The 15,192-nt window shown below is 39.9% G+C and overlaps 1 protein-coding gene across 1 annotated transcript; it reads left to right on the top strand.

Annotated features, from left to right (window-relative positions):
- Positions 1-11,910: 11,910 nt before the first annotated feature.
- Positions 11,911-14,802, top strand: LOC132180079 (beta-amylase 1, chloroplastic). The gene is made up of 4 exons (XM_059592924.2): positions 11,911-12,656; positions 13,197-13,407; positions 13,582-13,692; positions 13,777-14,802. Exons 1-4 carry the CDS (start codon positions 12,055-12,057, stop codon positions 14,578-14,580), a joined length of 1,728 nt encoding a protein of 575 aa, XP_059448907.2. The 5' UTR covers positions 11,911-12,054; the 3' UTR covers positions 14,581-14,802.
- Positions 14,803-15,192: the final 390 nt, after the last annotated feature.

The following is a 15,192-nucleotide window of genomic DNA, read 5'->3' as shown; positions in this document are numbered from 1 at the left end:
TAGTAGATATTTAAAATAGATATTCTGGTTGAGTGTGTAGTAAAAAACTAGTAGCTAAAATGAATATATATAGTAGTTAAAATGAAAATCATTGCTAGAGATGCTCTTAGGAGTCGGTCATAAGTTAAGTTCACCTTTTTGACTGTTTATTTCCACATTTTATATGTTTGCTTAAATAAAAATTCAAGCTCATTAATGATTCAAACAGAATAAGGGAAAGGAAAGTTGTCTCCAAGGGGTAGCTCAATTAGCTGGGGATCACGCCTTATGAAGCGGAGGTCTCGCTCCTCTTGTGTGGACATGTCAAAAAAAATAAAAAAAGAAGGGAAAGCTCGATTAATTTTTTGGAAATTAAAAGTACTCGTTTTCATGTATGGAGGTTGAAATTGCCCGATATTACTCCCGTATGGAGATTAAAAAAAAAATGTTGCGAGTACCATTATAAATTACATTTTTATCTTACAACTATCGTATAATGTTGATATGACAAGGCTAATCAACTCTTAAATTAATCATTGTTATAAAAAAAAAAAAATAATAATAATAATAAGTTAGATGAAATTGGCACATCAATATTGCAACTTTGAGAAAAAGCTCAAACGACCTTCAACAAAAGGGTACCTATCCCGAAACCGACACATTTACAAGGGTACCTTTCTCAAATGTTAGTATATGGTCTATTTTAAAGCCTCCCCCTCTCTCTCTCTCTCTCTCAAAACAAGAAAGCTGCCAGCAAACAAACACAAAAGTTCAAATTTTTGGAAGGGAAAACATGGCGCTTTATACACCACTTGTCCTCTGCGGTCCCCCTCCACCAGTTTTTCCTAGTAATGCTCATTGTTTTCGGCTAAATATGGCATAGAACACACAAGTTTCTTCCAAACATGTTGTGCTAGGTGAAAAGGAATATGATTGGTCATTGTTTCCTACCAAACATGTCTAAAATTGAATGGAACAGGCTCGCTCCATTCTACATTCCTCTGTTTTCCTCCCCTTAACTACTTTTAACGCATCATGTCATTTTGACTTGGAACAGAGAGGCCACTACAATTGAAAGAAAGCCTTGACTTCTCTTTCTATGTTTTTTTTTTTTTTTTTTTTTTTATGTCCGCACAAGAGGGGGAGGGGAATTCGAACTAGTGACTTTCGCTTTATTAGGCGTGGTTCCAACCGATTGACCTACCTCTTGAAGACACCTCTCTTTCTATGCTTTATTTTCAAATTAAGGATGGTTAATTACTTGCCAATTTTCATATTCCCATTTATAGAAACAACCAAAAAGAAACAGTGAAATAGAAAAATGAAATTTTGGATCTATGCATGATTGATGCTTAGAACGATAAGTCATAATAAATAAATAAATAAAAAAAAAAAAAGATGGAAAAAAAAAGAGGAAAATTTACAGGCTCTCCTATTCAACCAACCACAATCTCATAACTTGGTGAAAACAGAACTCCAAGCAACTTGAAGGAGTGCTATGTCGTGTGGAAGAAGAGGTGTTTTTTAGAAGTCCTTGCATCCAAAGGCTTCTGAAGAGAGGGAGACAAGACATTAGTATTTGGGGGGTCCAATTCATATGATTGTACTACTGTATAGTAAGTGTGAAATATGCTATTGGTCCTCTCTCATTTAACTATTGCAAATTCACTATTAAATTTGTAAGACCCAGTTTGTGAGGCATGCTATTGGTATTTCCCATTAATATCATATAAATTCAATGATAAATTTGCAAGAGTTGAATGGGAGATGACCAATAAAGAAAAAAAAATCATTTTCCATTATAGTTTTAAATTTTTTTTTGGAGGCGATGGACCTCACAAAACAAAGTGTAGTCCTAACCATGGCTGACAAAATGAAATTTCATGGAAAGATTTTAGATTGGAGGTGAGCTATGCTTTAGAAGGTTGTAAAAATTTATCCAACCATACATATAAAATATATACCAAGAAAAATAGAATAAAACGTCATTTGATTTTTTTGTCCAATAAATCAAATTGCCCAGGAATGATCAGTATTGTTAAGCTTAGAGCAAATGATGAGCTTAATACTATAGACCACAAGGGTATGATCCCAAGTTGTGTAATAGTGATACCGATAAGTTCAATGCAATAAAGTTCTGTTTGTTTCGACGTAAAATATTTTTATGAAATGTATTTTCTACTGGTGTTGTTGCCATTGCTGTCATTGATTTTTCGTATGAGCTAAATACCAAAAATTATTTTAAGATGAAATAATTTTCCTGAAAATTTATTTTACTACAAAATTTTTCCAACATAAAATATGTATATTGATTTAGTGATATAATTTGTGAAAAGAAAATGCTAAGAGCACTAGTAGTTGGAAATCTATTATGAAAGAAAACTCTTCTAGAGAGAAAACACTCGCTCTTTCACCAGAGCTTCACCTTCTTTTCGTTATGATCAGAAATCCTTAAGGCTTCGTCTACTTTTTCTTCTATTCTATTTCCTTTAACCCTGCTATTATATTATTCTCCAGTTCTATATTCCTCCATCCTTCATTAGTTCCACTCTTCATATCAAATCTCACAATTCACTGTTTGTTTGTTGCGTTACCATGGAAAACTCTTTAATGTCCCAGGAAGCTCTGCAAGCCCTCATTGCTGAAACTGATGCACTGGGCTGGGATACTCCGGATCAACAGGAGGTTCATAATGGCAATCCTTCTTCTCAGGAGGGTTATGTGTTCATAGGTAAGCTCCTAGCTTTGAAAACCCTTAACACTTATCATGTTCGTCAAACCATATCTGCGATTTGGAGTTTTGCAGCGCCTCTTTCTATGGAGGTATTGGCTCCAAATAAGTTTTTGTTTACAGTTTCAACTGAAGATCATTTTAAACGAATCATCAACCAAGGACCATGGAATGTTCGAGGATCTCTGTTGATCCTTCAACCTTGGTCTCCTATCTTGGCAATTGATGAAGTGAAGCTTTTGTTCTGTTCTTTCTGGGTGCAAGTCTACAATCTCCCTCATCAATATATGACAACAAAAAATGCACTCAAAATTGGCAAAGGAATTGGAAATCTTCTGGAGCTAGATAACAACAATTCCTCTGGACTCATATGTCGTCAAGTTATCCGCTTTAAGGTTGAAATCAATACTTCCAAGCCTCTTGCTCCGGGCTTCTTTATGCCCCGTCTAGGAAAAAAACCTCACTGGATTGCATTTAAATATGAGCGTTTGGATGATTATTGTGTTTTATATGGGCTTATTGGGCACAAGAAGGGAGTCTGTCCTGCGCCTCAAAAATTGATCCCTCCAGATAAATATGATCGACCTCTTCGAATTGCTTCTTATGTGAGCCCAAGGTTGGTTGCTTCGGTGTCATCAGAAGATTCTGACTCTGGAGTTTCTTCAGCAGCTTCGGTGGGAAACAATTCTGGAATCATAGATCCTATTCTGATCCAGGATTCTTCATGCTTAAACCAAGGCCAGTTAGTGCCTCTCGTAGCAAGTAACCAGAGAGATTTATCTGTTGCCATCTCAAACAAGTTTACTGAGCAACACGTGGAGTCCTCAACTGTTTTGGTTTGTTCTTAACCAGAAAAATTGCAGCAAACGTGGAATAGTTCCCCTCTCTTTCAGTCGGTCTGCCAGCTATTGGATAGAGGTAAATCTACTCATCTCCCCATGCAATCTCATGACTCATCATGTACTTACCCTCTCATTAATGATCCCAAAAATCTTCTTCCATTCTTATATGGATATTCACCAAATACCCAACAGCTGGAATCAGCTTTTCAAACTTCTGGAAACCTTTTTACACCTACGGTTCCAACTCAATTCTCAAAACCAGACTTTTTAAAAAATTTTCTCAATTCATGGGCCCAAAATTCAGACAACCCAAGCCTCATAAGCCCACCTCCACCTTTTCATTTAACACCTCCTATAATTCCAGCCCATCAATCTCATACACAACCCATGTATTACCAAATAACCCACTCCAACAGCCCTCAAACCACCCGTAAAACCCCAGCAAAATCCCATAACCCATCTAGATTCCGCCCTTATTCTCTTACTCGGCCTCACAGTGCTGCTCTTTCCTTCTCCCCCTCAGCTCCATCAAAGCTTCCATATCCATCCAACCCATCTACCTTAGGTGCATCTGCTGCTATATCTACTGAAAGCTTGCCTAGACTTAAAGGGAAATCAAAACTTGTTTACAATGAAGATGATATACCCCTAGCACAACTGAAAAAATCTCAAATTGAACAACAAGCCTACTTGGAATATCTTTCTAATTTGGAAATTGTTGCATTATCTCTCACTGAATTAAAAGATGCTGCTCCTCCAAAGGGATTTGTCCATAATTTCATGACTAGCCCTCTTCATGGGCCTCATGGCCAGACGTTGAATGTTATGCCACAGCCTACCATGGCTTTTGCTCCGGATGTTTTTGTGGCCTCTTTAGTGACTGATTCGGCCCATAATAATATGTCTGAAAGGAATATTCCCACTACAGCTTCTGTGGCTGCAGCTTCGATTCCTCCTTCACGTCGGTATTTCAGGGCATCTAGGGGAAGACACAGGCTTTTTAATGACTATGTATATGGAAGTGAGCTGGATATTCTTTCTTTCCCTGCTCATGTTGATGATTCACCAAAGGATTTGGAGATTTTGGAGGAGTGCCCAGTGAGGCCTCCTCCTCCTGCATGAGGTTCTTAGCATGGAATTGTAGAGGGTTAACCCGTGCCTCTGCAATTCGCAGTTTAAGGGTTAAGATTCGAATACATTCTCCTGATATCTTTTTTTTGTCTGAAACTAAAACACAACCTTCTGATGCTGTTGTGGTCTTAAATAGACTAGGTTTTTATTTGATGGTGCATGCTCCCCCCTCTGGCTCTAAGGGAGGGCTTTTGTTAGCTTGGCGCCATGGTACGAATCTAGAATGTATTTCGACTACTGTTAATACAATAAATGTTTGGTGCTACTCTGATCCTTTTAATTCTCCCTGGTTGCTTTCTTGTATTTATGGTCCTTCTGTACATAAAAATAAATCTGATTTCTGGAATTCTCTGATGGAGGCGGGTAAGGATTATATTGGGCCATGGTTGTGTATTGGTGACTTTAATATGATTTTATCTCAATCTGAAAAATACGGTGGACGACCTTATGCATGCTCCTCTAATGACCCATTCCATAGTTTTCTGGATTCTTTTGGTATGATTGATCTAGGGTTCTCTGGTAATCCTTTCACTTGGTCTAATAAACGACAAGGTCATAGACTTATTAAGGAGCGTTTTGATCGAGGAATTGCAAATTCTCACTGGATTCACCTATTTCCTTACTTCTCTGTTCAGCATCTCCCTGTGTATTCATCTGATCACAATCCAATCATTTTGGATACAGCTCCTTCAAATTTATTCTTACCTAGACCTTTTAGGTTTGAAGAATTTTGGACCTATGACTCTTCTTGTGGTTCGGTTATTTCTAAGGCTTGGAGTCGCTATTCTACTAGCTCTCCACCCTTCATCCTAGCAAATAAACTCAAAACTACCAAAACAGCTTTCAAAGCTTGGAATTCTTCCCATTTCGGAAATATTCAAAAACGGATAGCTTCGACATTGCAGCAACTTGATTTCATTCAGCAGTCTGTTCCTTCTTCTCAATCTCGTGACTTAGAAGAAAATTTTCAGAAAACTCTGGATGATCTGCTTATTCAAGAAGAATCTCTGTGGAGGAATAAATCTAGAGAACTTTGGCTTACTTGTAAAGATTTGAACACGAAGGTCTTCCATACTTCAACTATTATCAAAAGACGGAGGAATGCAATTGACTTCTTAAAAATGCCTTCTGGGAACTGGACTGCCGATAGATCTGATATTGGTAATTGCTTTACCTCTCATTTCAAGAATTTATTTTCATCTTCTGTTCCTACCTTAGATGAAGATTTATTATCTTTGTTTGATAATTGTATCTCTCCTGAGGATAATGATACTATCTGTGCTATTCCTTCGGAAGAAGAGATTTTCTCTATCTTATCCAGTATTGGTTCCACAAAAGCTCCTGGCCCTGATGGGTTTACTGCACTCTTTTATAAGAAATATTGGAGCACGGTGAAAGATGTAGTGCTTGCAAGCATATGGGATTTTTTTTGGAAAAACCATCTCCTAAAACAACAAAATCACACTTTTATTGCTCTCATTCCCAAACGATTGGGGGCATCTTCTGTGGATCAATTTAGACCTATTAGCTTATGTAATATTATCTACAAGATCATCTCCAAGCTCCTAGCCAATCGGTTCAAAGGTTTGTTTCATCTCTTCATTTCTCCTAATCAATCTGCCTTTGTTCCTTCCAGGAATATTCAAGATAATACTATTTTGGCTCATGAACTTCTCTACTCTCTCAACTCTAAGAAAGGGCGAAGTGGACTTATGGCTATAAAAATTGATATGGAAAAAGCCTTTGATCGAATGGAATGGAAATTTCTTCTAGCTATTCTAGCAAAGCTTGGGTTTAATTCTACTTGGATCAACTGGATTCGAATCTGCATTACTTCTCCCTCATTCTCCATTCTCATCAATGGAAGCCCATTTGGTCTTTTCAGCCCAGCCAGAGGGCTTCGTCAAGGGGACCCTTTATCCCCCTTTTTATTTATTCTTGGCACAGAAGTCATCTCTCGGCTTCTCCTCCGCCAAGAATCTCATGATCTTCTTAAAGGAATCAAAATTGCTCGTAATTGCTCCCCAATTACGCATCTCTTGTTTGCGGATGATCTTATTGTTTTTGCTAAAGCTACTTCTGCAGAAGCAGTTATTATCAAATCATGCTTGGATAAATACTGCCTTTGGTCTGGATAGGCTATCAATAGTTCTAAATCTTCAGTCCACTTTAGCAAAAACACTACTGTCTCCACTATCACCAGTATCCAGGGAATATTTCCATACAAGTCGGCTTTGGCTACTTCTAAATACCTTGGTCTTCCTCTCTTCTTTGGTAGATCCAAAAAGGCAGCTTTTCAGGATATCTTGGATAAAGTTTCTAGCAAAATAGAGGGTTGGCGAGCTAAAACTTTGTCTCAAGCTGGACGCTCAGTGCTAATTAAATCGATTGCAGCTACAATTCCTTCTTATGCTATGAGCACTTTTCTTCTTCCTGTCTCTTTGTCTTCTTCCCTTGATAGGTCTTTCAAAAACTTTTGGTGGGGGTTTCCAAAGGATAAAGCAAAAAATCTCTCATTGAAATCATGGAGCTCTATTTGTCTTCCAAAAAATGTAGGAGGTCTTGGATTTCGTCGTATGCATGCTTTTAATTTGTCTCTATTAGCCAAGCTGGGATGGAAATTGCTCTCAAACTCTGATTGTCTTTAGGTAAAGCAACTTCAGAATAAATATATCAAATATGGGAATTTTGTTTCCTCCCCCAATCCCTTTTCTGCCTCCTGGCTCTGGAAAGGTATTCAAAAAATCAAACCGTATATTTCAGTGGGAGCTTGTTTAAAGGTTTCAAGGTCATCTTCCAATTCTATCTGGTCCTCAAATTGGATCCCTACTATTCCTTCTTTCAAGCCTATGCCCAAATTCCCCAGCAATCGCAATCTTCCATCTCTTCAAATTAAGGATCTTATTAATCCTTTTTCCTGTAATTGAAAGTTTTCTTCCATTCATGCTTTGTTTGATCCTGTTTCAGCTCATGAAATTCTTAAAATTCGCATTTCATCAGATCCCGAGACAAAGTATTTATGGACTCCTTCCACTTCAGGATGTTTCTCGACTTCATCAGCCTATCATTTTATTTCTGACTGCTTGTCCAATATAGATCCTTCCTCTATTTGTTGGAAATCTTTATGAAAGCTTAATCTCAATGACAGGCTCCAATTGTTTTTGTGGAAAATAGCTTGGAATATTCTTCCGACTAAGGAGAGATTAAGTCAATTGTTTCCTTCCATTTCTGATACTTATTGTCCTCTTTGTAAAGTGGCCACAGATTCCATGCATCATTTATTTTTCAAATGTGTTTTTGTTCGTGTTGTCTGGCGAAATTCTTTCTGGCCATTGGACTCGACAGCTTTCAATTTCTCTTCAATGGAGAAATGGATAAATTTGATTATTTCTCCAGGCAGATATCTCGGTATCCCTCGAGAGGACTGTCATAAGTTCCAAATCTTTGCCTCTGTGGCATGTGACATCTTATGGTTCTACAGAAACAAAGCTTTTCATGACAATTCTGTCTTTGATGTTCGGAATGTCTCAGCTTATATTAATAAAATCTCTTTTGAGCATTATCAAGCTTGGCATCCAGATACACAAGTTTCAACAGAAAATTGGATTACCCCTCCAAATCTCTAGTTCAAGATTAATTTTGATACTGTCATCCGGGACTCTTTCTCATGTCAAGCAGCAGTTTGTCGTGATTCTAAAGGCCATATTATTGCAATGATCTCCCAAATCATTCCATCATGCTCTCCAAATTTGGGAGAAGCCTTGGCAGCCCGTCTTGCGGTTTCCTTAGCATCTTCGCTTCGTCTTGATCGCTTTATACTAGAAGGAGATTCTGAAGTGGTTATTCTAGCTCTTTGTCAATTAGATTCTTCTCCAGACTGGAGGATCTCTTCTGTCATATCTGATATTTTAGACTCTATTCCCTTTGCTTCCTCTTGGGAAGCTAGAAAGGTTCACCGAAGTGCAAACTTCTGTGCCGACTATTTGGCACGTTGGGCCGCAGCCAGATCTCACTCTGGCAGCATTCCCTTTTCCTCTTCCCCTTTCAATTCTTCTACGATTGTTAGCGGAGAGGAACATAATCTTTCTGTTTGTTTGTTGTAGTTTTGCGGGTTTGTAATGTACTTATAAAAAAAAAAAAAAAAAAAATGCGTTCACACTGATGTTTTCAGTTTAAACATATCGTTTACGCATGTTTTATTAAAACCATGCATCTCTTTTAATTAAAAGTTGTTTTTATTTTGAAAATCTACCTTTAAGTAAAAAGAGGGATCTAGATCCTCTTTGGTCCATAATGGATTGGAGGGTATCTAGTTCATGGCTAGAATTTCTTTACCACAAATGTGTCACGTGTCCTCCAAATTAAAAAATAATAAAATATTAATTACTACTTAAAAAATAAATAAAAACTAAAATAATAAAAAAAAATGGGTAGTAGGCCACCTCCTATCCAGACCGGCCCTTGGGGGTGGCCAAAAGCCACCCCCATGGTCACCCTCAAGGGCCAAAAAAAATATATTTAGGGTTGAGATTTGGTGGGCCATGGGGGTGGTTCGGCCACCCCCAAGGGCCGGTCTAGGGTGGCCGTTACCACCCTATGGCCTTTGGGGGTATATATATATATATATATATATATTTGTTTTTTGTTTTTTTTTTTTGTTTTTTTTTCTTCATTTTGGCCCTTGGCCACTCCACCTCAGACCAGCCGGTCTAGGGTGCCCAAAGCCACCCCTAGGCCCAACGGTGGTAGCTGGCTACCCATCCTTTTTTATTATTATTATTTTAGTTTTTATTTATTTTATAAGTATTAATTAATTTTTTTATTGGGAGGACACGTGACACATTTGGGCACTAGGATTTCTTTAAGCCATGAACTGGATGCCGTCCAGTCCATAATGGATTGGAGAGGATCCGGATCCTAAAAAGAGGGTAAAGTTTTTTTTTTTTTTGAAGGGAAATTTGAGAAATTCATTAGTTAAAGATCACGAGCATAAAGCTTTTACAGAGTAGAGCAAAAAGCTTTTACAGCACAAAGCATAAAGTTCTGCAAAAATCATACTCACATGCTATGAAGGTACAAAGTCATAGATACAAACAAAAATTCTTACAGTCAGGTGCTATCTATGGCTTTAATCTTCCTTTAACCCATGTACAAATACAGTTAAATAGTAGGTCTGCTTTGAGCATACTATATCTAAGACATGAGTAGTCAAATTTCTTAACAAAATTTATTTAAACCGACCGTGAGAGATAACTCCTCACACCTAATTATTTAGGCCGTGAGAAATAACCTCTTACTCCTAATTAATACTCGTCACTTATGATGGCAGGTATAGAGAGAATAAACCTCATACTCAAAACAAAAAACACAAACAAACAACCAGCAAGCAGCAGTAGTGGCCGTGGTAGGAGATGAACGGCACAACATGGGGGAAGGTGGATGAACACATAGCGGAGAGGCTAAAGTTGTTGATCTGGTCGGAGAACACCTACAAACTTAAAGAAAAAAAAAAAAGGTGGGGGAGAGGGTAGGAGCGTAGAGTAAAAGAGGAAGGGGTGATGAGGAGAAAGCAGAACTGCTTCCTCCTCTTCTCAAAATTGTTTTTTGAGGAGAAAGGCCCAAAAACGGCTTCTAAGGCTTGATTTGGGTAGGGGTATCATGGGTGAAGTTTTAAATAAGGGTCCATGTCCAATTGTTTAGTTTTAAATATTGCTGTAAAAGGGCAAGGAAGAGTTGAACCAATTAATGCTTAGAATATTACCCATAGGCCATAACGATAGCAGGATGTGGTTGGATTTTTTTGGAAGCCAGCGCTAATAAAATTGGAAGCTGCCTTTGGCACTTTGGTAAATGTAGCCTACAATATTTTGTTTAAAATTATGTAATAACTCTTACATTTTATAAGATGTCTATTTCTGATTACTCATGATGTTCAGTTTGTGATTTCAAAGAAAGAAATATAAAAGGGATAAACTATTTTTCATTGCACTATTGAAAAATGCTGCAGTTGAATATCCTAGGATTCATTGACCTAAATCGATCAGAGTGTTACATTGATTGACTCATCGAGTAGTTGGCAACGCACACTTCTTCTTTCGACCAATGAATCTTCAAACACCACCACACATTACCTTCAAAAATGCCCTCTCCTCCACCTTTTGATTAAGGAATCATGGGACGCATTATGTTTATATCTATGTTCTGTTTTAATTTTAGACTTAATTTCTTGTTATTTTTAGAGTGTTGGTTGAGATCACACCCCTCCTCTTTTGTCTTCTTTAATAATAATAATCTTACTTGAAAAAAAAACACACACACACACAATATGTAACGCTCGCTGGTTGATCAATCAAGAATGCCAATCATCACCATAAGGGTGGTAGTTGAGTTGGTAGTAGAATTCCTTTCATCCTAGTGGTCGCGTGTTCGAATTCGCTTGCGGTAGTAGATGCGTGAACCAGATGCTACTTTGAAGGGGTTCTATTGGCTCACACCTTTATGGGGTTGTGGTGACGGGCTCGCCTTCCCAGGCAGTAGCTATGACTCAAACCGGACATTCCACAGCGGGTGAAAACCCCAATGGTAACGCCCAAGGAGGAAAACTACACTGATCGCCCATTCCTACCTTATTAATTAGAAAAAAAAAAAAAAAAAATGCCGATCATCATAAAAAGAGAAAAGTCTAAACGTTATTTTGGTTAACTTTTTCAAAGATTGAATGAGAGAAGAACAGTAAAAAAACAAATAGCTGTTGCCTGCTGTCTGTAAAAATCAGATCAACATTGAATGTTGACTAACGTGTGAAACCTTCTTAGACTGGCACCAATCACGAGCCCACTCCGCCTATATCGCCACGTGTCAACCAGGTCTATCTCACCGTTCCTGTACTGATATCTTCCTTTCGACTTTCGTGGACGTCAAAGGAGACGTAGAAACAAAGAGACAAAACGCCTGGGTGTCTTGAGCCGAAAAGGCAAGACACGTGATCAGACTCTTTCTCACACGTGTCGCCAGCTTCCAATCTTTTACACTTTGCTGGAAGCTTCACGCGCAATGACATCTGTACCGTCCATCGTCACGTGCATCGAGTAATCGTAGCCGTCGCCTTTTCGACCGCCCTCTCTCCGCCACGCAGGGTAATACACGTGGCGCAAGAGTGACGGTTGTAAAAGGATTATTTTAATCTTATCCGATCTGAGCCTATAAATCCTAGAACTCCTCCGACCTTTCCTCTCGCACATTCAAAATCCCAAAGCTCCAACTACAAAACACAAATCAAACTTTCAATTATTTCAAACAACAAAGAGAGAAAACTTTCCCACGCTTCCTCTCACTTTCTAGCGCTTTCTTTGTTCAATTTCTGTTATACGAATGGCGCTAAGCATGACCCACCAGATCGGAGCCCTCGCAGGAACACCAATTCCGGCGGAGACTGTGGCCTCATCCGGCGAGTCAATGGCGACAGTGAGCGCGTCGTCGATGTGGAAGTCTCCGGCCTCGCCACTTAGGTGCAGCGTCCAGAAGCCAGATATCGGCGAAGGATTATCGCCGCCGTTGAGCCCTTGCCGGTCGCCGGTTCTAGGGTCGACCCGGATGGATCTATCGATGGCGTGCCAAGCATTCGCGACGGAGGTGGAGGCGCCGGCGACGGAGAGGGAGTACAGGGAGGTGGTTGCGCACGATAAGGGGAAGGGGGTGCCGGTTTATGTGATGATGCCCCTGGACAGCGTGACGATGAACAACACGGTGAACCGGAGGAAGGCGATGAACGCGAGCTTGCAGGCGCTGAAGAGCGCAGGGGTTGAGGGGATAATGATGGACGTGTGGTGGGGGTTGGTGGAGAGAGACGCGCCGGGCACCTACAACTGGGGTGGCTACACCGAGCTCATCGAGATGGCCAAGAGGCACGGCCTCAAGGTCCAGGCAGTCATGTCCTTTCACCAATGTGGCGGAAACGTCGGCGACTCCGTCACGTGCGTATCGTTTCTTCCTCTCCTTTCCTTTTTTTTTTTTTTTTTTTTTTTTTTTTTTTTTTTCGATCTCTCGTTTTAGTATTTTACTCGGTTTTTCTGTGAGGTGCGTGGGTTACACGCTCTCAGTGTTGGATTTATGGCCGCACACGTGGAGGGTGTGCAGCGCTCACGAGAGCTTACGTATATGCGAAAAGTAGATTAGCTTTTTTTCTTTTTATTTTTTTTATGCTTTTACGTGATCTGTTGGACCTACGTGCACGTTGCTTCAACTTCAAAGTACTGAGAAATGAAAAACCCACATGAAATTTGATGGGTTTTTACATTTCTATTTTGGTTGGAGATGTTCTCTTATGTAGGATTGCATCTTGGACTGACAATTACTGTTTATAGGAATGAGTATCCTAGATATTGGTTGCATCCTTACTCGTGAACACAAATTAGGGACATGTTTGGGTGAATTAATAGTTTTCTTGATATTGTTATGTGATGGTTTATAAGTTTATACGTAGATCTGAATGGAATTCGTTTCCTCGTGTGCAGTATTCCTTTGCCCAAGTGGGCTATGGAAGAGATGGACAAAGACCCGGACCTTGCGTACACAGATCAATGGGGGAGGAGGAATTATGAATATCTATCACTTGGCTGTGATACCCTCCCTGTCCTTAAGGGCCGGTCACCTGTCCAGTGTTATGCTGATTTCATGCGCGCCTTCAGAGACAACTTCAAGCACGTACTTGGTGATACCATCGTGGTAATTGTTCATCCCTGTAAATTGTTTTAAGTTTAATTCATTTTGGTGGGCGATGGTTCTGGGTTGTGATATGTTCATTGCTGCTGTGAGGTTTAATTGAGTTAGATTTCCCTTTGATATGCCATGAAACTAAATGGTCCTCTAAATTGATTGTACTTCGTTCGCTCCATTCAGGAAATCCAAGTCGGGATGGGTCCAGCAGGGGAGCTCCGATACCCTTCATACCCAGAACAGAATGGGACATGGAAATTTCCAGGAATCGGTGCCTTCCAGTGTTATGACAAGGTATTTACAGTCTCTTTTTAATCTTCGAGCCAATAATATGAGGATTTCTAGTTCTTCTCTAATACTAATTACGTGATGATGCAGTATATGCTGGATAGCTTAAAAGCTGCGGCTGAATCTTCCGGTAAGCCTGAATGGGGTAGCACAGGCCCCACAGATGCTGGCCACTACAACAACTGGCCAGAAGACACCCCATTTTTCAGAAAAGAAGGTGGCTGGAAGAGCACTTATGGTGAATTCTTCCTTAGCTGGTACTCCCAGATGCTAATAGAGCATGGCGAGAGAATACTTACCTCAGCCAAGTCGGTCTTTGACAACACAGGTGTTAAGATTTCGGTCAAGGTTGCTGGCATCCATTGGCACTATGGGACTCGGTCCCACGCCCCTGAGCTCACAGCAGGGTACTATAACACTCGGAACCGAGATGGGTATCTTCCTATTGCCCAGATGTTGGCACGCCATGATGCTATATTCAATTTCACTTGCATTGAGATGCGTGATCATGAGCAGCCACAGGATGCCCTTTGTGCACCAGAGAAGCTTGTCAAACAAGTGGCGTTGGCTACCCAGAAAGCACAAGTCCCACTTGCTGGGGAAAATGCATTGCCTCGGTATGATGAATTTGCGCACCAGCAGATCTTACAAGCATCGTCGTTGGATATAGATGGGAATTCAGAGAACAGAGAGATGTGTGCATTCACGTACTTGCGGATGAACCCGCAGTTATTCCAGGCGGATAACTGGGGACGTTTTGTGGCATTTGTGAAGAAGATGAAGGAAGGAAAGGGTGATAACAAGTGTAGGGAGCAGGTGGAGCGGGAAACCGAGCATTTCGTGCATATTAGCCGGCCTTTGGTGCAGGAAGCTGCTGTCGCCCTTACGCACTAGGAATTTTGGTTTGGCTTTGGGGACTTGGGGAAAAAAAAGTTCATATTGTGGCAAATAATTGTCTCTGCCATGTTGTTTTTCTATAGCTCTTTCTTTTTATATGCCGTGGCTATGGAAATGTATAATGTTGTGTTATAACTCCTTTCTTTCCTCTTGACAGGATAATACAAACATATTTGTACTTATAATTGTGTTATCAAATAAATTTAAATTATTACAATCTGTCTCCCCCTCATACTCTTCCCTCGGTGTGTGCGCTAGCGTGACCCATGTGTGTACATATTTTGACTCAACCTATCTGTTTACTCTATTTCCTTGAGCATGTGTTTTGTGGAATCTTACTATGTAAAATGTATAAGGGGAATATTCCGAAATTACATAAACATGCACAGATGGTAGTGCAGATATCTCTAAATGGCGGGGAATAACGGAATAATACGCGTCTCCCCCACCTTGGAGAAATCTCTGGTGTTTTTTTTGTCTCTGGAATCTGAATGAAACATCTTACTCAGCCCTCATTATAGAATGTGTAGGCCATGGTGGGTGCAATGAGAGCCAAAATTTGTTGATGATGACTACTTGGAGCGTCTCAGGATCTTTCTACACTCTTCT

The sequence above is a fragment of the Corylus avellana genome, chromosome 4 (genome assembly GCF_965113065.1).
Source record: "Corylus avellana chromosome 4, dhCorAvel1.hap1.2, whole genome shotgun sequence".
NCBI classification, from domain to species: domain Eukaryota; kingdom Viridiplantae; phylum Streptophyta; class Magnoliopsida; order Fagales; family Betulaceae; genus Corylus; species Corylus avellana.
This window is presented reverse-complemented; position numbering and strand designations above follow the sequence as displayed.

Excerpts from the sequence above, each read along its gene's own strand:
- LOC132180079 (XM_059592924.2), top strand. The coding sequence starts at position 12,055 with ATGGCGCTAAGCATGACCCACCAGATCGGAGCCCTCGCAGGAACACCA. Across the intron at positions 12,657-13,196 it reads AACGTCGGCGACTCCGTCAC|TATTCCTTTGCCCAAGTGGG; the intron begins GTGCGTATCGTT and ends CCTCGTGTGCAG. Across the intron at positions 13,408-13,581 it reads TACTTGGTGATACCATCGTG|GAAATCCAAGTCGGGATGGG; the intron begins GTAATTGTTCAT and ends CGCTCCATTCAG.